This window comes from Plecotus auritus (assembly GCF_963455305.1).
Source record: "Plecotus auritus genome assembly, chromosome: 1".
Lineage (NCBI taxonomy): Eukaryota > Metazoa > Chordata > Mammalia > Chiroptera > Vespertilionidae > Plecotus > Plecotus auritus.
In genome coordinates, this window is record NC_137770.1 from 4038783 (window position 1) to 4064549 (window position 25767).

A 25767-nucleotide genomic window follows, 5' to 3' on the forward strand; every position below is an offset into this window, starting at 1 on the left:
GTTACCCCAAAGGGTCCAGGGGCCCTGTGTCTACGCAGAGCAGGGGCCCCGTCCTCCAGGGATGAGCCCCAACCCCAGGCCCCGGCGGGGACGGCTGAGCGGGTCTGGGTTCCTGCCGGCTCCTGGGCCCTGGGCCTTGGCGTGTCCTCAGGGTGCCTGCTGCCTCTCTCTTGGAGAGGCCAGGGGCGAAGCGGGGAGACCAGGGGCCTCCAAGGGCACCCCCCACACCCCTGCCTCGGTTTCCCCAGCTAACAGAATCCCGGGGAGCCAGGAGCCAGCAGGAAACATAAGTTTCCCCACAGCCCAGCCCGTCCCCTGCCTCAGCCTCGCGGCTCCAAGAGCGGCTGGGGAAGGAGAGCAGAAAGGGGGGTCACCTGCAAGGCTGGTCCAGCTCGGGCGCTGCAGGGTTTGCGAGTCCCCTGCCGTCCCAAAGCCCTTGGACCCCCGGACGCCTCCCTCCCCCACCCCGAGGCCCCTCAGAGGGCTGAGCGCCCAGTGACTCAGGAGCCGCGAGAACAACCGATGCGTCTTTTATTCACAAATAGAAGCCACGGAAAGTGTGATCTACACATTTGTACAAAGCGGTGGGCGCCCCCAGGAAAACGCACCACGGTCAGAAACCAGCCCGTCGTGGCGGAACGCCGCACACCGCAGGCTCGCCCTGGACCCCCGCCCCCGAACTGCCAGGGGGGTCCCCAGAGAGAGCCCCGCCCGAGGGCACCTTCCATAGAAAACGGTAAGAACATAGATCCTTTGTCTCAAACGCCGCTGCAAACGCCGCGTTCATAGGCAAAATGATACAAAAATACGGGCCCGACAGAACCGTTACAAACCCGCCCCTTATCGTCTGTGTGTGTGTGTGGGGGGGGCTTTGCTTTTTGCTGTGGTTTTGGTAAGAATTCCTGCCGTGGAAGAAGGTGCCACGTGACGTGGGCGTGGTCCTGGGCACTGCCTCCCGGGTCCCGGGACAGAGCGGGTCCTCTGGGACGGGCGGACCCTGAGGGTGTCCAGCAGAGGGACCCCGCCGACGTGGCCCTGCCGGGAGGAGGCAGCAAGAAGACAGGCCTGACTCCTGATGGGACCTGGGGGCCCAGCCTGCAGCCACGTGAACCTGCTGCAAAGGAGACAAATCCCCCAAACACAGCGGGCCCCCACGGCCACGCCCCCACGGCCACGCCTGCCCCCACGGCCAGGGCCAGGGCCTGGCACAGCGGCTGCTGGTGTCTGGAGTCCTTAGCACCGAACGTCAAGGACGAGAAGTCCAATTCCAGTTAAAGGCACTTGCGTTGCTGTCGGGTGGCGACAGTCCCCTCGTCACGTGCACACTCCGCCCTCCGTCCACGCCTCACCCTCGTGTTCCATCAGCTCCCAGCCCCCGTCCTGCACGGGGCCCCCTGCATCCACGTCCCCCCAGCCCCCCCCACATCCTCCTCCGTCCCACATCCCGCCTCTCGCCTGCACGTCCCCGCCCCGAGTCACGGTCTCCCGCCTCAGACGTCCACCTCCTGCGGCCCTGGAGTGGCGGCCGGGGTGGCGACGCTGATGTCGAAGCAGGTGACCATCATGACGTGGGCCTTGCACAGGTTCACGTACTGCTCCAGTGCGGCCGTGGCGCGCTCCAGGGCCGCCAGGTACTCGACCGACTCGGGCTCCAGCGCAGGGTCCACCTCAACTGGGAGGGACAGCAGGCAGCGGGTCAGGCCGGGGCGTCTGGCACTCCCAGAGGGAGGACTGGGGCGCATGGTGGGCAAGGGGAACTGGGGCCAGGGGGTCAGAGGCCTGCAACCTATGCCTCGGGGGTAGGGTCTCACTGAGCCAGCCAGCGGGGGGTGCGGGGGGTGCAGGGGTGCGGGGGGTGCAGGGGTGGGGGGAGAAAGGACTCACACTGCACCAGCCAGCGGGGGTACAGGGAGGGGAGAAAGGACTCACACTGAGCCAGCCAGCGGGGGGTGCGGGGGGGGGGCCGACAGAACTCACACTGCGCCAGCCAGCGGGGGTGGGGAGGGTGCAAGGGTGGGGGGAGAAAGGACTCACACTGCGCCAGCCAGCAGGGGGTGCGGGAGGGGGGGCGGACAGGACTCACACTGCACCAGCCAGCGGGGGGTACAGGGAGGGGAGAAAGGACTCACACTGCACCAGCCAGTGGGGGGTACAGGGAGGGGAGAAAGGACTCACACTGCACCAGCCAGCGGGGGGTACAGGGAGGGGAGAGAGGACTCACACTGAGCCAGCCAGCGGGGGGTGCAGGGGGGAGAAAGGACTCACACTGCACCAGCCAGCGGGGGGAGGGGGTACTCACACTGCGCCAGCCAGCGGGGGTACAGGGGGGGAGAAAGGACTCACACTGGGCCAACCAGCAGGGGGTGCGGGGGGGGGAGAGAGGACTCACACTGAGCCAGCCAGCGGGGGGTACAGGTGGGGGAGAGAGGACTCACACTGCACCAGCCAGCGGGGGGTGCGGGGGGGGCGGACAGGACTCACACTGTGCCAGCCAGCGGCCGGGCTCCACCATCAGCCGGCCCTGTGTCTCCGCCAGCTCCATGCACAGGAGCTCGTGTTTGGCCTGTAAGTCCCGCAGCCTCTGCTGTCTGCGCTCGGCCAGCCGCAGCTGCGCACTGGCACACGCCAGGCCCTGGGCAGGGGGTGGGGTCTCAGGCAGGAAGGACTCCCCGGGGCCCCGGCGCCCCAGCCCGGCCCATGAGCCTCCCTCCCCCTCCGGGCCTAGGTGGGCACAGTGAGCCCATGAGCCTCCCTCCCCCTCCGGGCCTAGGTGGGCACAGTGAGCCCATGAGCCTCCCTCCCCCTCCAGGCCTGGGTGGGCACAGTGGGCCCATGAGCCTCCCTCCCCCTCCGGGCCTGGGTGGGCACAGTGGGCCTCGAAGGTGGGCAGGGGTGGGCCTGGACCCTCAGGTGGGGCTGGCACCAGGCGGTTCTCCCAAGCAGCCTGCCAGGGCCCATCTGGAACTGGCCTGGGATGGATGGGCACAGGGGCGGGAACCCCAAAGGATCCCTCCAGCACCCCCCTGCCCACAGCTGGCATCGGGGCCACCACGGGCTCAGGGCGACTTCCTACCTTCCCCGTGTCCTGGGAGGGCTGCGGACAAGAAGGGAAGGTGAGGTCAGAGGTCCGCCGGCCACGCCCCCCGGGCCTCCCGCCACGCACCCGCCCCTGACCTCCAGGGCCTCCCGAGGGGGCGGCCGGTGCCGCTGCAGGCGCTCCACGTCATCGATCTCGTACACCTTGATCTCGAAGGGCTCCTTCAGCGAGGTGCCCAAGGGCGGGGGCAGGTCCACCCACTGCCCGGGGAGGCTGGGCTTGCGGCCCAGGGCCACGGCGTCGGGCAGCGGGGCGGGGATCAGCCGTCTGCGCTGCAGGCCTGGAACAGAGCGGGCGCGGGTGAGCCCCCAGCCAGGCTCCCGACGGGGACCGCACAGGCCCAAATCATAACTGCCCGCCACCCCTGCCCGCGGGGTAGATGCAGCCTCAGTCTCCAGCTGCTAACAAGCACCCCGATTGGCCACACCATGTCCGAGCTCACGGCCCTACAGGCTGCTGCGGCCCCGACAGACCCCCCAAGCCAGGCCCCCATCTCCCCACCGCTGTCCTGTCCCCCAGCTCAGCCCCAGAGCGTGCGGCCCCTCCTGCACATCAGCCAATGACTAGGTCCCCCCAACCCCCAGTGTGAGGAATGGGCCCACCCCACAGGTCCTCAGAGACAGAGGGCAAAAGGAACAGAGGCAGGGGCCCCAGCCCCCAAACCCAGGTCCTCTCCCATCAGGGTGACCCGTGCGGCCACCCTCTGGGGCAGAGACGGGCACACGGGGCGTGTTTATAGGGGCTGTGCCAGGGGGGGCGGGCAGGCAGCACACCCACCTGTGGCCCTCTTCTTGGGGGACTTGAGGCTGCGGGCGCGGGAGCCCGGGGAGGCGGCCCCGCTGTCGCTCATGGAGTCGGGCGCGGAGGAGGCGCTGCCCGTGGCCTCGCTGTCGCGCATCATACTCTCGTAGCCGCTGCTGCCCCCGCTGTGGTAGAAGAGGGCCGTGCGGCCCATGGCGGGGGGCAGCTCCCCGCTCAGCACGCTGCTGTTGTCGCTGCCGTGGCCGCTGCTGTAGCGCTGGGGCCGCCGCGGGGCCGTCACCTTGCTGTAGGGCGAGGGCAGTGTGGGGCCCGTGGGCGGCCGCTCCTCGCCCACGTTCACGCCGCTGTCATTGCCGCTGTCCGAGTCGGCCGAGCCCCAGGAGGGGCCGCCGCGGCAGGGGCCCCCGCTGGCCGCCAGCTCATTCACGCGGTTGTGGGCGGCCCGGAGCGCCTGCTTGGTGCCCATGATGGTGCCCCGGCTGGCCTTGGCCCCAGTGCCCGGGGTGGCCCGGGGAGCCGCCCTCGGTCCTGCCACAGGGCCGCCAGGGCCCCTGCCCACCACGGGGGCCAGCAGCTTCGCAGACGCTCCCAGAGCCCTCGACCCGCCGGCGGCCAGGCTGCGGGCCTTGCTGCCACCAGCTGGGGACTTGGGGAGCCCCACGCCCTTGACCGGGCTGCCCCTACAGGCAGGAGCGGACCCGGGCGGGGCGCTGGTGGGTGGCACACCCAACCTGGGCACAGCCCGAGCGGGCCTCCCGGCGGCCTCCCGGGCCTTGCCGCTGCCGTGCACCAGCCCCTCGCTCCGCTCCAGGGACCCGTGGGTGGCGGGGCGGCATGCGGCCTCCGCCTTTCCCGCCCGGACCTTCAGGCTGGACGTGGCCCTAGAGACGGAGTGATCGGCCCGTCCGCTGGGCCTGGCCTCCTCCTCCCCCCGGAAGAAGGCAGCAGCCCCAGGCCTGCTCGGGGCCCCGGCCGGGGAGGGGGCGGGAGCCGGGCCGGCCTTGTGCTCCAGGCTGGACTTGCGCACGGGCGGGGCCGGAGGGGCGGCGCTGCCGGGCCTGGGGAACAGGGTCCCCTTGGGAGCCACGCTCTTCTTGCTGCTGGGGGCAGTCTTCGCGCCGCCCAGACAAGCCGCGGCCTCGGCGGGGACCTCGCCACAGGGCGTGGTGGGCGTGGTGGGCGTGGTCACGCCCAGGGTGGTGGCCCCCCTCCGCAGCGGAGGGATCTGAGCCACGGCCTCCGGCCTGTGGGCCACCCTGGCCGCCACCTCACAGCCATCCACCACCCTCCGGGCGCAAGGCAGCACAGGGGCCGGGCTGGGCATCCTGCCGGCGGCCCCCGGGAGCGCGCCACACTCGTGCCCCCGGCGCAGCCAGGGGTCCTCGAAGAGGCCTCCGGAGTCCGGCGGGCTCAGCGCCAGGCGCGGGCAGCCCGCATGGCTGGCGGCGGAGGTAGCTCTGGGTGTCCGGGGAAGGCTGGAGTGGATGGTCTGCGCCGGGGCTGCCCCGTGTGGGGACCCGGCCCAGGGTTCCCTGCCCGGCCGGACCGAGGCTGCTGCAGCCATGGGGCCAGGACCATCCGGGCTGCCGCACTCTGAGGACCCCAAGTTGCTGTCCTCCGGGGGGCTGTCCGGAATCGGGGTGTCCAGAGGGCCGGGTCCCACGGAGCCAGGGCTGAAAGGGTCCGGGCTGGCCCGCGAGGGCGGCTGCGGAGTGGGGCCGCGGCTGGGGGTGCAGGCGCTGAGCTCGCTGAGCCGGGAGCTGCTGGAGGAGCCAGGGGCCTGCGCCGTGTAGGCGTCAAACTCATCGTTGATGCTGCTGATGATGCTCACGGGCCTCGAACCCGAGGCCAGGGCCTGTAGGGAGCAGTCGCTGCTGAGGCTGGTGAGGCTGGCGGGGCGCCCGCCCAGGGCCAGCTCCTCCACCACCGTGAACACCAGCTCGTCCTCCCCGTTCAGCTCCAGGGGCTGCTGCAGGGTCACCGTGGTGGTCAGCAGGCCCCGCGTGCACGGGCGGGGGCGGCCCCCCTGTCCACTCATGCCCACCGGGGGTGTCCGGACCACGCCGTCCGCGGGCTGGTCGGGGGCTCGGCCAGCGTCCGGCTTCCCAGGTGGCGGAGGGGCCGGGCTGGGCAATGGTCTCCTGCCTCCGCTGCCTGTGACCTTGTCTGGCCCCGGCAGCTCAGGCCTGGAGCTGCCGTCCTCCCGCAGGTCCCCCGTGGCCTGGGGGGGCTCCGGGGCGCCCCGGTGGGGGTCTGGGCCAGGGCTGCCGTGAGGCGTGCTGGTGGCCAGTGGGGTGCCCACGGCCGTCCTGGGGGCCGCGGCCTCGGGCAGCGAAGGTTTCCTGCCCCCGTGGGCTGGGCCGGGGGGCCCCTCGCTGCCGTCGATGCACTCCAGCCGCTCCTGCAGCTCCGCGAAGGTGCTGCAGCGGAAGTGGTCGGCATCCCGCGGGCCCCCGGACGGCCAGCGGCGGCTCAGCGCCGGAATGATGGGCACGAAGTCGGGCGGGCCCTCGTTGTCCGTGAGCTCGCGGTCCGACAACGCCGCCCCACCGGGTCCCACGTAGATGACCGTGTCGCAGGACTGCTCGCTGCTGGACGAGTAGTCGGGGTCGCCAGGCGAGCTGGGGGCCAGGCGGCCGGGGTCCTGGGCCCCGGAGCGGGGGTGGAAGGGAGGCAGGGTCGGGGGGCGGCGGGCGCGGCCTTCCTCACAGGAGCTGTCCCCCCCGGAGGAGCTGGATGCATACTAGGGGCAGAGCAGGCCAGTGTGAGCCGGGCCTAGACCCCGGTCCCTCTGGCCCGCCTCCGCCCCTTCACCCAGGGAGCGCCCAGCTGCCCACCCACCCCGGCCAGGCCACCGAAAGGCCTGCCTCCTCTGGCCCCGGGACCCCAGGACACACGGGGAGTCTCAGGTCCCCCAGGGTGTGGGACAGAGGCCCTGGCAGGACAGGGACCCGGCCCTCGGGTGGGAGGGGCGGGCAGAGAGGGAACCGACCTTGACCTTCTTCCTGCGCAGGCGGTGAATGCGGGCGGCCAGCTGCGCGGTGCTGAGCGTCTCGGCGTGGCGGGCTGGGGCGGCGGAGACGTGGGCGATCATGGTGGCGTGGCAGCCGGGGGCCAGGGCCTCCCGCAGCAGCATGGTGAGCCGGTGCTCCCTGGGCCGAGGGTCAGGGTGAGAGGCCGGCCAGGCACGGGGCACGGGGCTGCGGTGGGGGAGGCGGGCCCCTTGCCAGACCAGGGCCCTGCCTGCATCGCCGGGGGCGGGTCTGCCACCCGCCTCTGACCCCGCGGCTCGGGCTGGACACAGAACCTGCCCGACCGCACCTGCTTCCCCTGCACCGGCGCCCGAGGCCTCCGCTCACCTGCAGGGCACGTGCTTGGCGCCGCTGGCCAGGGCCAGGATGACACTGCCCAAGGCCGGCAGGGACAGGCTCGGGGGCCCACCGAGGGCCTCCCCGCTCCGGCCGGACGCCCCCTCGCAACTGCCCAGGTCAATGAGGTGCAGGCGGCTGCGGCCCCCGGACACTGAAACCACAGGGCAGGTGGGTGAGGCGCGGTCAAGACGGCGACCCCGCGGCCGACCCCAGCCCGCGGTGGACACAGTGGGCACCTACTTCCGCCCTTGCCGCACTTCTCCACGCGGTACTGGTAGACGTGCAGCGTGAAGAGCATGTGGGAGCCCCGGGCATCCTGGGGGCAGCTGGCACTGCGGGCCGCCAGGGCCGCGTCCAGGTAGAAGGCCGCCTTCTCGGCCGTGGGCGCCCGCAACTCGCTCTGGTTCTGCAGCTGGACGGGGGGGCGGGGGGGGGATACGGTGCCTCAGTGGTTCAGGGCCAGGACGCAGCCCCTCCCCCCACCCCCCGCCCGCTTCCCGGGCCGCCCGCCCCTGCTCCCCGCACGACGGCCGAGGCGGTGGCCTACCTGTGCTCCGCAGACGGGGTCCTCCCGCAGGTACACGCCCGGGGACTGTGTGTCCTGGAGGCTGCAGGCGGCCACCTCGGCCAGCAGGTCCCGCAGGCCCTGGTCGCGGCCGCACACCTCCACAGCCGAGACGCGGACGGAGAAGCGGGTGCCCGTCCGCTCCTTGCGCTCGTCGATGAGCCGGAAGAGCCAGGAGATGGCGCAGGGCACGATGCCCAGGCTCTGGGGCGAGCTGTCCCTCCCGATCATGGTGTAAGACTTGCCTAAGAGCCACGCCGACGGGTCAGGGTCCCTCACGCTCAGCTAGAGGGGCCCTCAGAGGCTAGCTAACCTGGCGGTGGCCTCTCTGGCCCTGCCCGGGGCTCTCAGGGCCAACCTGGGGCCACTGAGCCTCCAGGGGCCCCCTCGGACCTGCTCCCAGGCCCCGTCTTCCATGCCGGCAGGGTTTTGGCTGCCTCCCCACGAGCCCGCCATCCCGGGTGCCCACCCCCTGCCCATGTGGGATACCCCATGTCCTCTGCCCGTGCAGAAACAGGGCACAGGGATGGAGTGGCTGGCGGGGCACTCACCGAGGCTCGTGTGGCCGAAGGAGAAAATGCAGCCGTCGGCCCCACTGACCACGGACTGGAGCACGTCGGCCACGCTGCCCGCGCAGACCTCGGCCTGGGGGAGGAACAGTCAGGGGCCCCGAGTCATGGATCCGCCACCCGCCTCCCTCCACGTCCGCGTGTCCCAGGCGGCCAGGCCAGCACACACAGAACCAGGACAGAGCACTGTGCACAGAGAACACACAGACAGGACACGGATGCACACGCAGCATGAAATGGCCAGACACACGGCTGCCAGGAACACAGGGGTCCCAGTGCCATGGGGAACCCAGCTGGGACCCAGACCACAGCACACGGTGGGGGGTGGGGAGCGCGAGGGGAGCGTTCCGGGGCTCACGCACATCCAGGGCACATGGAGAGCGCTCCGGGGCTCACGCACATCCAGGGCCAGACACGCTGGTCCGAGAGCCCCGGGGAGGGTGGTGCTTCCCAGGGAAACAGCCCAGAGCCAGGCCCGCAGCCGGCGGAGACCCGAGAGGCCGGGACGGCAGGAGGCAGGGAGAGACCCGGGCCCACCAGCGCCCACAGGTCTGGGCCCGGCCCCGGCCCCCAGGCTCACCTGCTCCGAGTCCTGGGGGAAGACAGCGTCGAAGGCGAACATCTTCGGGACCGTGGTGGTGGCCGCGCGTCGGGGGCCCGCGCTGCCTGGGGGCCCGGCGGCCGGGTCGTAGAGGGTCACCTGCTTCTTCCGTGGGTCCACCTTCAGGAAGCCGGTGGCCTCGGCTGAGCGCTGGGCCCCCTGGGCGGGCCAGACCCGCAGCATGACCTTCACCTGGGGGGGCAGGCGGGCCGGCCTCTGAGCACCACCCTGCCTCCCGGTGCCGTTAATTACAGGGCGGGGAGGGGGGCGGGCAGAGCCAGGGAAATCCGGACAGCACGCTGGGCCTCGGCGGGGGGCCCGCTGCAGGAATGCAGGCCCGCACCCCTGCTCCAGGCCAGAATCTGGGGAGGTCAGCGGGACAGGCAGAGCGCGAGGCTGGGCACAGGGGCAGTGGACAGGACGGGGCCACGGGACAGAGGGAAGACGCGGGGCAGGGGTGGTGAGGCCGGGGCAGGGGGCAGGCTCTGGACACCCCCGTAGACACAGGGACAGAGTAGAGTGCAGGGACTGAACCCAGTGACCTTGCCTGCCCTCAACGGGGGTTCGTCCACACCCTCTCGCGGGCTCCAATGCAGAACAGGGGACCCCAGAGGCTCAGAACGTTTGAGAGCAAGTCAACCCCACATACCCCCCACAGCTCGGCCAGCTTCCTGGATGGAGGGGACAGCCACATGGCGACCCCCTGACCCGGACCCCCTACGCTAGAGCTTAGAGAGGTCAGCTGGGGTCACAGCCTGAGAGTGGTCTCCTAAAGCCCCAACCCCATGTCTGAGGGCAGAGGGAGGGAGCAAGAGGCCAGCAGAGGGGGCGGCAACCCCCCCCCCCCCCAAGGAAGAGGTTGGCCCACGCGCCTCCCAGCAGGGCCCATCTCTGTACCACCCCCCCACACACACCATGGGGAGGAGGCGGCAGCCAGGCCCACTGATGTGGGGACCAGCTCGGGAACTGAACGCAGTGGGAGGAGGGACCCCCCTGGACTGGGGCCGGGACCGAAGGCAGAGGCGCTCAGCCCGAAGCAAAGCTCACTCCTGGCTAAGAAGGGAGCAGCCCTCCCCCCCCAGATGTCTCAGTGCAGCCTTCCTCCCTGGGGCCCCTCCTCCCACCCAGCCCGAGCGCAGAGGCCAAGCAGCCAGAGGAGGCGGTGGAGTCGTGGCAAGATGACCAGGCGGCTCTGGCCACCCCGGGTGCAGGCGGGGTCCCGGCTGCTGTGAGCCAGCGGACGGGCCGGGAGGAAGGGAACCCTGCCGGCCCCGGGTGGGGAGTGGAGAGCCTGGGGGCCAGGACGGGCCAGGCAGGGAGGGAGGGCAGAGCAGGGTGGTCCAGCTCAGCCAGCAGGCGGCCAGGCGGCCTCTGCCCGTTTCCCCAAAGCACAAGGAACAGGTGCAGAAACGTGTGCCCTGGCGCGAGGCAGCGTCCTGGAGGCGGGCCCAGCCCTCGAGGGAACGGGCGGCTGGGGGCGGAGGCCTGGGAACCAACATGCCCACACCTGCCGAAGCAACCCCCAAAGGGCGCCCCTGTGCACAGCCTGCGCCCCCCCTCCCCAAGGTTCCGATGGGGGAGCCACTCTGATCCAGGTCCCCCCCACCGCCCTCCGCGGGGAAAAGGCACCAGGGCTGCTCTCTGGGAAGGACCCTCGGTCCCCGCCCCGCGTCTCCACCACAGCGGATCCACATCACCAGCTCGTCTCAGAGCCGGCACTTTTCAGGGGGTTAACTGTCAGTGGCAGAGGCAGCGCGCCCGCAGAGGGGTTTCCCGTGGGCGGGGCGCGGGCGTGGGGCGTGACGTGCACAGCCACCCAGGAAGGAGCGTGCCCGTCCTCGGGGACACGCGGGGCACTTTCCTGCGGCCCCTCCGCCGGCTCCTCGGCCGACCCCATTAGCCCAAATCGATCCTTTCATTCCCCGGCCGCCGAACACAACGCCTTCATTGCCAAACGCCGCGGCCCAGCGGCCGCCCTGTGCTCTGTGCTCTGCCCAGTCATTCTGGGCCGTTTGGTTCAGCGTGCGCTCCCGCCACTGAGGAGCTCCGGGGCGGGGGGTGGGGACAGCCCAGCCCTCGCAGCCACGGTCCAGCTAGAGGAGGCCCGGCCGGTGTCCGCGAGAACCCTGCCGTGGCCGCGGGAGCCCACCGCCTGGGAGCGTGAGGGTGCAGAGAGGACAAGGCCCCGGACCGCATCGCTGTGGTTAGGAGGCACGTATTTTACACGGAAAAGGGGCTTCCTCTCCTAAGGGGTGGCCCCGCGCGAGGGGGAGGGGAGCGTCCAGGTGACGGCAAGGTGACGGATTACCGTCCGTGGCACGTTAACGTCAGGACGGAGCCTAACCTGACTTCCTCCTGCGACAATATTAAATGCCTTTCAGGAGGCACTTCTCACGGTGACGGTGGTGCAGACAGGCAGGGAGGCAGGGAGGGGCCCTGGGTGGGCGGTGACAGGACTGACTGCAGGGGGAGGGGGGCAGAGGGAGAATCACCCACAGAGAAGGGAGGACCCTGCCCAGGAGGAGGGGGGCCTGCTGATGCCCGGGGAGAACCCTCCAGCCGCCCACCTGAGACCCGGCCCGTCCCTCCCCACCGTCCGCAGACAGAGCCCAGACGCCACAGAGGCCGAAGCGACCAGGCCCACGTCAGAGCCTGGCCCAGGGTGTTGAGAGCCCCTCCCCAAAGCCAGCTAGCTCTGTCCAGCTGGCAGCCGCCCCCTGGCCCAGGGGGGCTCAGGGCCCCCCTCCACCAGCTCCCGGCGGCACCGATGCCACGCCTCCACGGCACAAGGGGCCCAGCTCACTAAACGGGCCCTGAACCCGAGTGTGCACACGGATCCCGCACACACAGGGTCCTGACCGGGGCCGTGACCCCGACGGGCCAGGGCTCAGAGCCAGGGTGGCCGCCCGCTCCCCTGTGGGCCTCAGTCTCCACATCTGAACCGAAACACGTTCCCCCTTTACCCAGGCGGGAGAGCCCCCAGCCCCAACAGAGGCGAGGCAAAGGGGTTCCTGGGGCCAGACCCCAACCCCTAGTCCCAGGACGCCCTGGCTGTCCCGCCCCACACTGAGACCAGCACGCGGCCCCGGGACCCCGCGCCCATTTCCCGTACCCCACCCCGTCTCCCAGGCTCCGTGCCCACCACCTGGAGCCAACAAGGTTGGCCTGGGCCTCCGTCTTCCCATTTGTACCCCAACCTGGGGAAGGAGGCAGGAGCCCTAGCAGGAGTCACCCCAGGTCAAGGCCAGGCCTACCTTTCCGGCACTGCTGGGGTTGTCCTTGGCCTTGGAGGCGGCCCTGAGCAGGCAGGGGGGCACGGGGGGCGGCCACAGCTGCAGGGCCCCACTGAAGTCCGTGGGGTAGGTGGAGGCGCCTCGGGCGGCGGGGGCCGGCGGCGGGTGGGGCTTCTTGCGCTTGGCCAGGCTGAGCTTCTGGGCGGCCCTGGAGGGGGACAGGTGGCGGGCGGGGCGCTCAGAGCCGTCCCAGCACCGGGCCCTACATGTCTCTGCCCGCCCCGACTCCATTTCTCCCAGGGAAGCAGGGGCCCGGGGCAGGGCTGCCACATCGGGGGCCTGGCCAGGTGCCCCTCCTCCACCTGCCCGGCCGCCTCAGACCTGCCCCGTGTCCCCAGCCCCACAGCTGCTGGGGGAGCAGGACCCGCCAGCCACTCACAGGCCCCAGCCCCCGGCATGCTGCCCGAGTCTCTCCTGCCTCTGTGTCCCTCTCTCTAGGGTGGGTGGCCCGGACGAGTCAGTGCACCCTCACACAGGGGGCGCCCCCACGGAAGGGCTGGAGGGAGGAGAGCTGGTCTCGGGTGGAGACCCGCCCACCAGGCGCCCCCTCCCCGCTCCCTGCGGTGCCCGCTGGCCCGGCCCCGGCCCCCCAGCCCACTCCCTCTGCTGCCCGGCACCCGCCGCCTCCCGCTCGGCGAGATCGACAGCGGCGCTGGCGTGGCCCTCCCGTCGGTAACAGGGCTTGTCTTTGAAGAGGCCCCGGGGATGCTTTCCTCCTAGCGAGGTGTCATCACGGAAAATGAAAGTGAGCGAGGACGCTGGCGGGCCTCGATTGCAGGGGCAGTGCCACGGGGGCCAGGGCAGGGCGGGGGGGGGGGGGGTCCCGGAGTGCACCCCATGGGGCTCAGCAGGGGCCCAGACCACGCTGGGTGCCCTTGGCCACAGTAGATAACCGATTCCAGCCCAAGCCTCCTACACACAAGAGCCCCCTGAGCTTCCCCATCCCCCGCGTCTCCCCCCATGCCCCCGCCCCCCTCAAGCCTCCCCGTCCCCCCTGCTGGACGACCACACACAGGTCAAGGGCAGAAGGGAGGCCGTGAGCCTGACCTGAGCACAGGGTGAGTCGGGCAGGGGGGGCGGGCGCTCTGAGAACGCTGGGCAGGTGATGTGGGTGGAGGGGGGGTAGCCAGCAGGGCAGGGTGGGACCAAGGAGACCTGGGCCAGGCGGGGGAAGTCCGGCCATCGCCCCAGAACCTCAGCTCAGGGGCTCCCCCTGCCCCACCCAGTGCCCAGCCCGGCTTCCTGTCCCGGGCCCCAGCCACCATGGGTTTCGCTGCAGCTTCCCGCCAACCCCCTGGGGGGGTACAGAGGTGGGAGGAACTGTGGCCTGGCGGGGAGGAAGGACATCGCCCAGCAGACAGCCCCGCCCCCTGCCTGGCACTGCCCTGGGGGCGCCAGGGAGGATGGGTGGCTGTGGGAGGGAGGCAGGGCCTGGCCTGACTTTGAAGCTCACGGAGCCCGCGGACTCACCGCCCACCTGTGCCCGGGCAGCGGTGCCCACCCTGAGACCTGGGGGAGGGCAGCGCCAGGGCCCGCCGGCCCCAGCCTGAGCTGAAAGGCGTGGGCTCGGCTCCCAGGTTGGCGTGACAGGTCAGCAAACAGCCGGGGGAGGTGTTCCCCTAACCCCCCAGCTGGCTCCCTGCACCCCCAGGTTCAACAGGGTCAGCCAGGGACGCCGAGGCTGCGGGGGGCAGAGCATCCTGAACCCACACTCCCAAGCCTCTGGGGACAGGAGGCCAGGGAGGACCCCTGGCCGAGGGTGAGGCGCCTGGGAGGCCAGGGGACACAGGAGCCTCCAGTCCACAGAGGCCAGGACCAGGGCTCCGAGCCTCTGCGACCCTCTGGGAGCCAGGAGCTGAGCACAGACCTCGGCCCCGGCCCCCTCGGCCCAGCCGTGCAGGGCAGGGAGGTGTCCCCCCACCCCCCGGACACGCCCAGGCCCCACCTGCGCAGACGCAGGGCCGATCCTCTGAGGTCCTGCCAGCGCCGGAGTCTGGAATGTTACAGGCCGGGCGTCTCCGCCCACGGGGTGACCTAACTCAGGGTGCCTCTCCCCCCCAGCCCAACGCCTGCCAGGCCTGCAGGGCAGAGGGCGGAGGAGTGCACCCCAGCCTGCCCGGCCCCCAGTCCCGGCTCCCACCGGCTCCGTCACCACACGAGTCCCCGAGGCACCCTCTCCTGTGATGAAAGCCAGGTCCCTGTGAACTGGGCCTGGTGGCCAGGGCACCCTGGCTGGCCCAGCCTCCTGGGGGCTCTGAGGGACCCTCTGTGGGGCCAGGCCTGCCCTGCCCTCGTGGGCCCCAGCCTTTTGGGCACACAGACCTGGTTTCTGAGCAGTGGGGGTGGAGGTGGGGTGGAGAGGGGAGCATGAACGCCCACGGCACAGCTGGGGGGTGGGAGGCCCAAAGTGGGACCCGCAGGCGTGAGGAATGCTGGGAGGAGAGGCACGCGGGGGCAGGATGGCAGTCTGAGGGGTCTGGCTCGCAGGGAAGATGGAAAAGCAGGACCTTCACCTACAGACAGAGCCCGCTGGTCCCCAGGACGCCACCTCCAGGAAGCCTCCCTGAAGGCCAGGCGACTGCTGGAAACTCCTGCCCTGAACTCCGGTTGCATGGCTGCGCCCCCCACCCCCAGGCAGCGGCTCGGGGAAGCCAGGCCTGGGACGCAGGGGCAGTGCGGGACGTGGCTGTGAGTGAGTGAGGGCTCCTGGACCGTCCGCCCGCCGGCCCCTCGCTGCAAGCCGGGACACCTTTCCCGGGCTCGCCAGCCCTGGTCATCGACGCAACGGAGAGAGACACGTTTTGCCTTTTTACAGAGAAAAGTTACCTCTTCCCAGCAGGAAGGTAATGTCCCAGCAGACAGGCAGCGGGACGTGGGGCCCCGACTGGCCCCGGAGACACGCGGGCCTGCTCAGACGGGGTGGGTCAGCTACGGGCAAGCCAGGGCTTTCCAAGGGGACGTCACCAGGCGGGTGGACCCGGCCACGCCCCACGCACCCATCGGCGTCCCCCCGGGGAGCTGCCACCCGCACGCGCTGAGGGCCCGGGATCTGCCTTCGGGGACTCGGGGGACAGGGCTGCTGAGGGGGCCCGGAGCCCGGAAGCCGGGACCGGGTCCGGCATCCTGAGCGTTGGCCCCTGCCTGGCTGGCACCCTCGGCCCCGCCCTCCCGCTCTGCGTGCCCAGCCGGGAGGCAGACACGGGTGGGGGGGGGGTGGTGCTGCACTGAGGCTGCCCGGGGCACCCCTCTCCCACACCTGCTGAGCCTCTAGATTCAGGGAGGTGCCCCCCCAGAAAGGCCCAGGAGGGCGGACAGGTGGAGAGACCGCGAATGGAGACGTCTGGAAGGAGGGGAGGCAGGAAGAACAGGGACATCACAGGCAGCGTGGGGGGTGAGGAAGGGGAGTTAAGGTCACCAGCGCCCCGAAGCCCGGCCTGCGCCGACTCCGGTGGGGGCTGGCGCGCTGAGCTCTGGTCCAGCTGTGGCCGCTGAGCCCCCGTGGCCAACCCGGACCCAGCTCAGGGGTGCACGGGGCCAGGCCTCACCCCAGGCTCCGAAGCACCCACAAAACATCCCCCCCACCTCGGCCTCCCAGCATGGAGGTGAGCAGCTCGGAGGTTCCTGAGAGGGCCCCGGGGGAGTGCTCGGGGGCCAGCGGAGAGCCCCAGCTCCTGACCCGCACACCACCTGCCTCCCCTTGGCAAACACCAGGCTCCTACTCAACCCTCAAAGCCCCCTCGCGGTGCCCAGCCCTGTGGACGGCACTCGCTTCAGTTCCATGCTGCCCTAAGGCCGCTCCACAGACACCCACACTGGCCAGAAACTCATAGGGGCCGGGGTCAGCTCTGCCCCCCAGTCCCGGGAGCACAGAGCATAGCTCAGAGGGAATCTCAGGGTCCGGGCGGGGTCCGTCAGCTCCACATCTCCTGGGACTCCGCATAAGCCCCTTCCCTCTCTGAGCGGCAGCCCCCACAAAACGAAGGCGGGCGTTCACCTGCGGGGCACCCCATCTCACGCAACAGCAAAGGCCGCTGCAGCCCCAAAGAGTCCGGCAGGAGCTGGGGACCGTGTCCCCGGCCCGGACGCCACCCCCACCCTGGGCCCGTAACCCTTCCAGACGCTGCTGGGACTCGGGAAGAGCAACAGGCTGGAAGTAAGGGCCGCGGGCAGCGCCCTCCCCGTGGACCCCGGAAAACCTGCCTCCCATCCCTGCCGAGGCGCCGGTTTCTATGGCAACTCCCCAAGGTCAGCGGCAGCCTCGCCAGGCTCCAGACAAAAGGCGGCGTGTGGCTCCGTGGGGCCGGAGGTCTCCAATGAGCCAGTGCAGCCCCCGAACCCGGGACTCTGGGGCCCGTCCGCCCCCTTTCCAGAGGGTCTCGGCGTGGCTCCCCGGCCACCTCGGCCTGATGGACCGCGGCTGCCCACGGCCAGGGCAGACGAGCTGGGGGGGACATGCGCAGCTGCGGGCCTGTCCCCGCACCCACAGGGTCCCAGCCCCCATCTCAGCCTTATATTTAGGGCAGCAGGCCCTGCACCCCAAAAACACCCTCATCACACACCCGCCCACCACCCCCCAATCAGGCCATGCAGCCCCCTGGGCCCCCAATAAGGCACCAGTCCCGCCGCCATGGCCAAGCTCATCGGCACGCAGGGCTGCTCCTGGGACAGGGGCCCGCGCTGGGCTCCCCACCGCCACCCACCCCGCGATCCGCAGGACAAAAGCTGGCCCCCCTGCCTCCCACCCCACACCTTGGCTCACCCAGCTCCCCCCGCCAGGCAGGCCTCCCCAGCTGGCCTCCCAGGACACAGCCAGGCATCCTGGGACCCAGACAGCCGGCCCTGGGCTCCAGTGACGCCCACATACCAGGGCCCGCGCCTCGGACAGGGACCCCCTGGCTCCTGGCTGTGGGTCTGGACCGCACCACCGTGGCGGCCTCCCTCCAGGACCCTCCCTGTTCACCCCAACCTCTTGTCTGTCACCCATAAATGCGCCCTCGGGCCCTGTTCCACCCCCACTCCCCACCCCCGTTCCTATCCGAGCGGCCCCGCGCCACGTACCTGACGAAGAAGGAGGCTGCAGCCGACGGGCCTGCAGAGCCCGCAGCCGGGGTGCCCGGGGCCGGGGAGACCAGGGCTGTGGTGCAGGCCCCCCCGCGGCCCCACATCCTTGACACGCCATCAGGGCCCCCGGAGGGAGGGCCATCTCGGACCGTGTCTGCCACCGCCACCGCGGCCACCGCCGCTTCCGCCTGCAGGAGAGAGCGAGCCTCGTGAGGGACAGACGCCACGGCACAGCACCTGTCACCCCAGCCCGGCAGCCCCCGGCCCCGCACAGGCCCCGCCAGCTCAGGGCGCCGGGCACTCGGCCCCAGGGAGGGGAAGGTGCCCGCCTGGGGCCTGACTTTGCAGCCCCTCCTCCATCGAGTCCCAGGAACGCCTGGCCGCCGTGGCCAGGCCAGATGGACGGGGCCCCGCGCCCCTCACCCTGGGCTGTCCAGCTGGGGGCACCCAGACGCATCATTAGAGGAGACGCTGCGATAAATATTTGTCACGAGCGCTAATGGCCCCGCGGATGGTAATGTATGAGGTTCCGTGCCTGAAATACTACCCTGGCATTTCCCGCTAATTAGCTAAAATAAATCCCAGGGAGGAGGACAGCCTCGTAATGAGGCACAAATGTGATTACGTGCTCGGGGGACGGCGCCAGCCACCTGGAGGCCCCGCCGCGCTGCGTCTCCTGCACATGGCGGTCCTGGCCCCCCCAGGCCCCGCGCGGCCACGCCCAGCCAGCCCGGGATGCCCCTGTGAGGACCTGGCAGGGACGCTTGGGTGAGAACTCAGGTGGCACCAGGCTCTGGAGGGTCTGCCAAGTGACACAGCCAGAGGCCGGGGGGGGTGGGGGGGGCACTTCAGCAGAATGAGACACACGGGCCAGGAGGAATGTTCTGGAAGGAGATCCTGCCCCCTCAGGGCGGCACCGTTCCTCACCCGGGGGTCGGCATGGCTTCCAAACCGCTCTTGGGACACAGGAGCCCCAGCCCCAGCCCCAGGCGGGATGGAAGCCAGGCACCCCGACCTGGCCCGGCACCAGCATTCCTCCAGGGCTTCCTGAAGGTTGGCAGCAGAGACGGGCACACCTGGGGCAGCCCAGGCCCTCACCGGGCGGGCACGGTGCCAGCATGCCGGGCCCTGCCACCGACCTCGCCTCCGCCTAGCGGGCAGGGGCTCCCTACCTCCCCCGGAACCCGGCCCTCCCCCCTCCAGGCCATTCCCCGCGCCCGCCCAGTGCCCTGCCCGCCTCCCCCGAGCCTGAGACCTCTCCTTAGCTCCCCACCGTCTGTCTACCCAGCTCGTCAGCCCTCCCTCTCCCATTCTCCCCACTTTCACGGGCACCTAGAGCACGCTGGGCAGGAGGCCCTAGAGGTGCCTGCACCCGGCCTGGCACATAGTAGGTGTTCCATGAACCTGTCCTCCGAGAGCACACAGCCCGGTGGGGACACAGAACCAGACAGACCCCCAGCCCACGGCCGGGAGGCGGGCCCCACACCAGAGGGAAATGGGGCTGCAGGGGCAGAGCGGGCACAGCTAACCGGGAACGTTCCGGAAGGAGGGTCAGCCAGGCCCCGGCCTGGGCAATGAGAACCGGGAGCCGAGTTCCCTCATCACTCAGCACAGGGGTCCTCAAACTTTTTAAACAGGGGGCCAGTTCACTGTCCCTCAGACAGTTGGAGGGCCGGACTATAGTTTTTAAAAAAAACTATGAACAAATTCCTATGCGCACTGCGGGCCCGGGACGCATCGGCTGCTAAGCAGGACAGGCAGCGGCACCCGGTGGGCCGGATACATGTCCTCGGCGGGCCGCATGTGGCCCGCGGGCCGTAGTTTGAGGACGCCTGACTCAGCATGTGCGCCTACGAGAGCTCTCGGCCCCCGCCCAGGGGGGTGCAGACGAGGCCGAGGGCTACGTCACGCTGGTGCCACCCCCAGGGCCTGGCTGCTCGGGGCAGAGCCGGCTGAACTGAGACCCACCACGGCCGGGGCCCTGGTACCCACACTGGCTCCCACCAGCCCCGGGAAAGGGGTCCACACCCACAGCCCAGGCCCGGCGGGTCACGTTCAACGGGGTGTCCTGAGGGCAGGATGGAGGGCCGCACCCCGCCCTCCAGTCCCCAAGCCCCCACCGGGCCCAGCCATGCCGCCGGCTCCTGCGGGCGCCTCTGCCTCCCGCCGGCGAAGTGCAGGCCACCCAGCGTGCCCACAGCGGCTGAGCCCCACACTGACCTGTCTCGGGCGTCCCGCATGCCTCGGCTCCGCTGTCCCGCGAGCTGCCGGGACACGGCTCCGGCCACTGGGACAGCCGCTGCCGCCTCCTGCCAGAAGCAGACCCGGGCATGCCAAAAGAAGCCAGGGGGTGGGGGGGCGGCGGGAGGGAAGACCACAACACAGGGAAGGAGACAGAGGGGCGAGTGGTGGGCAGGTGGCCGAACAGAAGACGTGATGGAGGTGCCAGGGCAGCAACGAAAGAAAAGCGAGAGGAGAGCGGAGAGCGTGAGGCCACTGTCCGGAGGGGCCTGCCCAGCAGACGGTCCCGCCGGCACCCTCCAGGGGTGCCCACAGGGGACGCTGAGGTTCCACGGAACATGGTTTGGGAAACACCGCGTTAAGCCATTTCCTAGGGACCCTCTAGGCCTTAAGTCCACGTGGGTCTGATTCTGGCATGAGGAGGGCAGCGGGCACCCGTCCACACCTCCCGGGGGTACTTGGGCCGGGAGGGGGGGGCGGAGGGGCAGGGCCTAAGGGGCAGCCGGGTGGACCTCGCAGGCACAGAATCAACCCTGCACGGGGCAAGGGTGGCATCGCTCAGTGAGCGTCTGCCAGGCACCAGGGCCCCAGTGGGGCAGCCCCGGCTGCTCTCTCAAAGCTCCGCCTGGTCACCCAGAGGGCCCCCAGCTGGGACGGTCCCACAGACGGGTGCCTCCTCCCACCCGTCACGGGGCAGCTCTGCTGCAGCCTCTCGGGAAAGGGGACCTCCTGTCCCACCTCCCTCCACGGTGGGTAAACTGAGGCCCGGACTGGGGCACCAGCAATGAGTCACATTAGAGAAGCAGGCCAGAACCCACACAAAGCTCCATCCACACCCCACCGTCCCAGCCACGGCCCTGAGGACAGGTGGGCACCCGCCAGGGACCCCGCCAGGGCTCACCGAGAGGCAGGGACGCAAGCAGGCTGGCATGGGGTGCAGCAGGAGGGACGCCCCACGCCTGTGCCCCCCAACCTCTAAGGGTAGAGGGAAGCCCTGCCTCCTCCTGGGCCTCCACCAAAATGACCTCCCCTCCCACCCGGCAGTCAAGGCCGCATGCGGCACCTCCTCCAGGGAGCCCTCCACCCTCCCCATCCAGGCCCGGCCTCCACCAGCCCAGGCCCGTGGCCGGCCGGAAACCCTCTGCTCCGGGTCCTCCCTGGACTGAGAGCACTGGGACCCCAGGCAGGGCCTGACCTGCGCCCATGGGACTCGGAAGGTCTGCCTGGCCCGCTGGCCTGGCCCCGGCGGCAGCCAGCCACCTGTCCCTCGCCCCACCCTGCTGGGCGACCTCTAGCCTCTGGGGGGGCGGAGGCCAAAGCTTATCCTGGCACCTGGCTGTCAACGCGCACAGGTCCTGGCAGCACCTGCCCGGCACGCCGTTGGCACGGCGACACACACCGCAGTCCACAGCGTGTCCCGGTGCAGCGGGCCGGCAGGGCGTCTGGGGTGGCCCACGGCCACTGGCGGCACTCTCAGGGCAGCAGTGCAGGCGACAGGCACCGGACCGTCTGGGAGACAGCCAGCGGCCTCACCAGACACGCGGGAGGCGGAATGGCCCGGAAAGGACCGAGCTCTGCGCCGCCGACACGGCTGCGGTCTGACTCAGGCCATGGCAGGCCGAGGGCTGCCTCACCTGGACATGGGCTCCCCAGATGGCCGTGCCCACGGCAGGACCCCCAGCGGCCACACGGCAGGCTCCTGGCCACAGAACCCAGAACGCCCTGGGCCCTCGGAGCTCTGGGTCCCAGCTCCAAAGGCCACCCCTCCGGCCAGGGCCGGCGCCTCCTCCAGCACCCCTTGCCCCTCCTGCCCCTGCTCTCCCTACCCTGGACCAGATGGGCCACAGGTGGGCCCCCACGGGCACAGACCCCCGTGTGCCCCGTGTGACGGGCCCTGTCGGGGATTCACAGCACGTCCCCCAGAAGTGTTTAATGTTACTGCCCAGTCCCAGGGCCACCGCTAATGACCGATGCCCTGGTTCAGAGGAAATGACCTCATCGGAGTCCTAAAGTCCTATTTATGGTTCTAATAATCTCCCCATCGACCGCCACGGCTGTCGCCTAATTATAAATCCATTCCCCCCGCCGGAGGCGATCGATGCGCCAGTAAAACGAACAGGGGCCGTACATGCCCACGCTTCATGGGGCACAGACCACGGGCAGGGCCGCCCGGCAGGGGCCAGTGACCCCACCCGGGCATGGACTGCGGCTACACCAACCCCGCACCCCCCCCCCCCCCACTGCAGCTCATGACCCCCGTCTGCCCCGGGAGCAGCCACCAAGCCCTTTCCACCTGGCATTGGAGGCCCCGGTAAGACGTGCACGTGGCTCCCTCACCAGGTTAGGAGCCCCCGGACTATTTCCAGGGGCCTCCACTGTCCCCAGCACACCTTGCACCGGGCCACCCTCTCCGACACCTCCCTCTAGGCCCAGGTCAACGCCACCTCCTCCAGGAAGCTCTCCTGAGCTGCTTCCCCACCTTGGCGCTGCTGCCGGCACATCCCTCCCGCGCGACCCAGCTCCCAGGCCAGGAAGCACCCGTTTGCGGTGGGCTGGCCTCCCGCTGCCGGCCTCGCCCAGCAGAATAAGGGGAGGAGTGGAAGCTGCGGTGCCGGGCCCTGGGCACATCGTCCCAACGGAGACTGGTTCAGGTCCCGTTCTCCCCAGAGCCGTCCATGCGCCCCTCCCCAAGCCACCAGGAGCCGGGGCCCAGGACAGCAGCGGCATGGGGCCAAGGCCTAGCAAGGCCAAGACCTCCTCAGGCCACGCTGAAGTGCAACGTCCATCCCCATCCCGCTGACCTCAGAGGGGCCGGACCCCCCGGGGTGGGGGTGGGGGGGCAGGGCACTGAGACTGGACGGGGCTTTGTCCAGTCGCCGGACCTGTCCTGTGTGCCCCGCAGCCCCGCCAGGCACAGAGGCTGCCCCATCGCTCTGCCTCAGAGACACTTGCTGGGTCAGAGCCTGGGGGCGGCTTGTAGGTGTGAGAAGCGCCGAGCAATGTCCCAACAGCCACCCCTCTGCCCGGGGCTGTGGGGTGGGCGGCACACAGCGGGGCTCCCCCATGGACCCGCACACAGCTGTGCAGCCCATGCCCCGCACCCCCTCCCCTCCCCCAGCCCTGTCCCCTGGGAAGGCCCCACGCCTCACCCTCCAGGGGGGACTCCAGGCCTCCCCTGGCCGTTCCCTCTGCGTGGAGAAGCCCTACCCTGGACACGGCATGTTCTCCCCCTCAGCCCACCCTCTCCTGACCCCACCGTGGCACCCCTTCTCCTGGAAAACCGGGGACACAGAGGACACCCGGAGAAACCCCCGCCAGCAAAGCTCCGTGGCCCCTGGGAACGTGGGGCACCTGCTCCCCGCCCCCCCGCCCCAGTGGCTTCATCTCAGACTGTGGGGCTGACCCCGGTCAGGGCCCTCCCTGGAACACCCGGCCCGGGTCCGGGCCCCACGGGTGCAGGGCTGGTTCTGGAGGCCATGCCCCTGCTGCGGGGACGGTCTGGTGGCCAGCGGGGCGGGGGACAGGCATCTGCAACCGACTGAAGAGAGGGGGCTCCTGAGAACAGACCCCGTGGCAGCGGCACAGACCCTGCACCCCAGCCATGTCCCGTCCGTGGGTCAGGTCTGGGTCCCCCTGGCCACGCCCCGGGGGCAGCCTGGCAGGAGAGCTCAGAGGGGGAGGGACCACTGGGGACCCACCCCATGCGGAAATGTTCGCCCCGCCCCCAACCCCCCGAGGATGAAGAGCTGACCTCATCCCAGGAGTCCCCGGGGCCCTTCCACCAGCCACAGTGCCACCACGCAACCCCCATGCTGGCGCTGTGTGGGCGCAACGCCCCGGGGGCATGAGAGGCCGTTGCCCACGGTGACCTGGCGGGCAGACTTGTGGCCTCAGGACTGGCCTGGGGCCGCCTCCATGCCCACAGCCCAGCGCTGCCGGTGAGGTGTGGACACGGCCCCCCAGGAGGGAACCTGGCTCGAACCCCCTCCCCTGCCTGGCGGTGCCAGGGCCGCAGCCACCCCGCCAGGGCACTCACCAGGCAGGACGGGGGCAGGAAGCTGTTGACCCTGGAGACGCTCCACACGCCCTCCAGGCACTGCTGAGCCTGGATGGTGACCGTGCTCAGCGCCCCGCCCAGGCCGGCAGGTGCCACCGACACCTGGACACTGGGGCCCGAGGGCCAGGCCAGCCCCTTCCTCCTGTCCGGCCCCACTCGGCCCGGCGGCCTCCCGGCTGGGCCCGCCACCGCTGGTCCATCTCTCGGGCCGGTCATGGGGCCGGGGCCGGATGGCGCGAGGCTGGGGCCTCCATGCGGGGCGTCGAGGTCCTCCCGGCCGGCAGGTGCCTGCAGCAGCCGCAGGGCCTCCCGCGTGAGCTGGTTCAGGTGGGTGGCGCAGACGGCGCAGCGGCGCTCGGCCTCTGGGTGGCACGATGGCAGGGCCCCGGGCACTGGAAGCTTGTCGAGCAGCAGGGCAGAGAAGCAAGGGTCCTGGGGAAGAAGGGACAGTGGTCAGAGCTCAGCGCCAGGCCCAGCCCGCCCCGCCCGCCCCGCCGTGCCTCATCCATAACCAACTAACCAGCCCCGAACGGTTTCAGCGGCACCCGCCCTGCAGGGAAGTAACCACAGGCCCAGGTGCCCGCACGGCCCACCTGCCTGCCGTCCCTACTGGGCGCGCTCACGCTAACGAGGCATCTGTGTGTCCCCGACCACCAGGCCATGAGCAGCCAAGGCCACGCGGCTGAGGAGCCGTCGGGAGGCTGCAGAGCGGGGCAGACGCCACCGGCCCTGGGCTGCCCACGGGTCAGCGCCCCAGGGCCCCGGTGCAAAGCCCGTCTATTCCAGAGCCACAGCGGCTTCCCGGGCCTGGCGCCTGGACACCCTCTCCCTGCCTCTGCGAAGGCCCCGGCCCGTCGGGGTCGGGAGGAAAAGGAAATGGGGCCGGCGTCGATGACCCTGCGGATCCTCAGCAGCGAGCCGGGCAGCCCCGGCCACCAGTGCCAGCCTGCAGGGAGGCGGGAGGCAAAGCTCAGGCCCGCCCAGGGGCCGTGCTCATTGGTGGCTGCCCCCTGCCCTCTGGGGGGGCGCGGGGGACACGACTCACAGATCTCCCTAACCGGGACCCTGGTGTCCCAGAGGGCGAGCCGAGCGGAGACCCCTGCCCAGCCTGGAGGTCAGAGAGGGCTTCCTGGAGGAAGTGCCACCTCTGATAGGACGATCCTCACTGGAGGGCCCTCCCCTGCTCCCCCACTCCCCACCCGACTCTACTCACCACCTCCCAGGACAGCCCTGCAGGGTCGGGGTCAGGGTCCGAGGCCTTTCCCCGAGGACTGAGCTCCAACCACAGCGGCCCGGCCGGGACAGACCCTCGACGGAGCCTCGGCCCCGCCGGACACGGCCACGCGCACCCAGACCCTCCCAGTGCTGACCCAGCAGGCGGATCCCGAATGCGGGCCTGTCTCCCAGCCAGCTGGCCGCCTCGTGGCCCTGCACCCCAGCCCCTGGCCCGGCCCCCGGCCCCTCACCCCCACCGCAGACCAGGGCCTCCCTGCCTCCCTGGCCACAGGCACCCTACTCACCACACTGGCCTCGTGCAGCACCCAAGCGATGGCCTGTGAGCCCAGCTGCCCTGCTGGCCACGGAAGGGACCAGGGCCCCCTACACACACCCTCCTCGGAGCCTGACCTGTGGCGGCCCTGCCCGTGTCCACGGTGCCTGGGAAGCTCACGTGCGTGACAGTGGGAGCAGGTGGCCTTGCTGTGAGGAGGCACCCCTCCGCCCCTACGTCCCAGGACCACCCACAGCCCAGGCAGCGGAAGCCGCGGCGCTGTCCCCGCACACCCGGCAGGCAGGTGGGAAGAAAGGGTGACCCGGCCACGCCTGGTCCCGCTGCCTGACCTGGGCCACGCGGAGGCCTGGACGGTTCGGCCCGGTGGCGGGAGGCCCGGAGCCTCTGCGGAGCCTCTGCGAGCCGGGAGCCTGGCTGGGATTGGTGACCCTCCCTGCGGCCACCCTGGGGAGAGGCAGGAGGGTGGACAAGAGCCCTGTCGGGGGGCGGGGGGCGGGGGCATGGAAACGGGCTCGGGCCACAGATGGAATCCAGACGCCGGCACGCCCCCCATTTCCCAGGTCCTGGCTCTGATTACTCTGGTTTTTCCACTCAGCAGGAGGCCACGGATGGTGGGGGGGAGGGGAAGGAAGTGCCTGCT

The 25767-nt window shown here is 70.8% G+C and overlaps 1 protein-coding gene across 1 annotated transcript in view; it reads right to left on the reverse strand.

The window, feature by feature from the left end:
- Window positions 1–520: 520 nt before the first annotated feature.
- KIF26A (kinesin family member 26A) overlaps window positions 521–25767 on the reverse strand; it is a gene marked incomplete at its 5' end in the record, with an annotated part of 35853 nt that continues 10606 nt past the window's right edge. The window contains 14 exons of the mRNA XM_080658539.1: window positions 521–1672; window positions 2482–2632; window positions 3074–3094; window positions 3160–3377; window positions 3875–6602; window positions 6852–7011; window positions 7219–7381; window positions 7471–7642; window positions 7778–8040; window positions 8347–8440; window positions 8945–9157; window positions 12220–12406; window positions 17317–17507; window positions 23597–24049. Coding sequence (XP_080514665.1) covers window positions 1491–1672; window positions 2482–2632; window positions 3074–3094; window positions 3160–3377; window positions 3875–6602; window positions 6852–7011; window positions 7219–7381; window positions 7471–7642; window positions 7778–8040; window positions 8347–8440; window positions 8945–9157; window positions 12220–12406; window positions 17317–17507; window positions 23597–24049 — 5196 coding nt within the window. The 3' untranslated portion in view covers window positions 521–1490. The remainder of the gene's footprint in view (window positions 1673–2481; window positions 2633–3073; window positions 3095–3159; window positions 3378–3874; window positions 6603–6851; window positions 7012–7218; window positions 7382–7470; window positions 7643–7777; window positions 8041–8346; window positions 8441–8944; window positions 9158–12219; window positions 12407–17316; window positions 17508–23596; window positions 24050–25767) is intronic.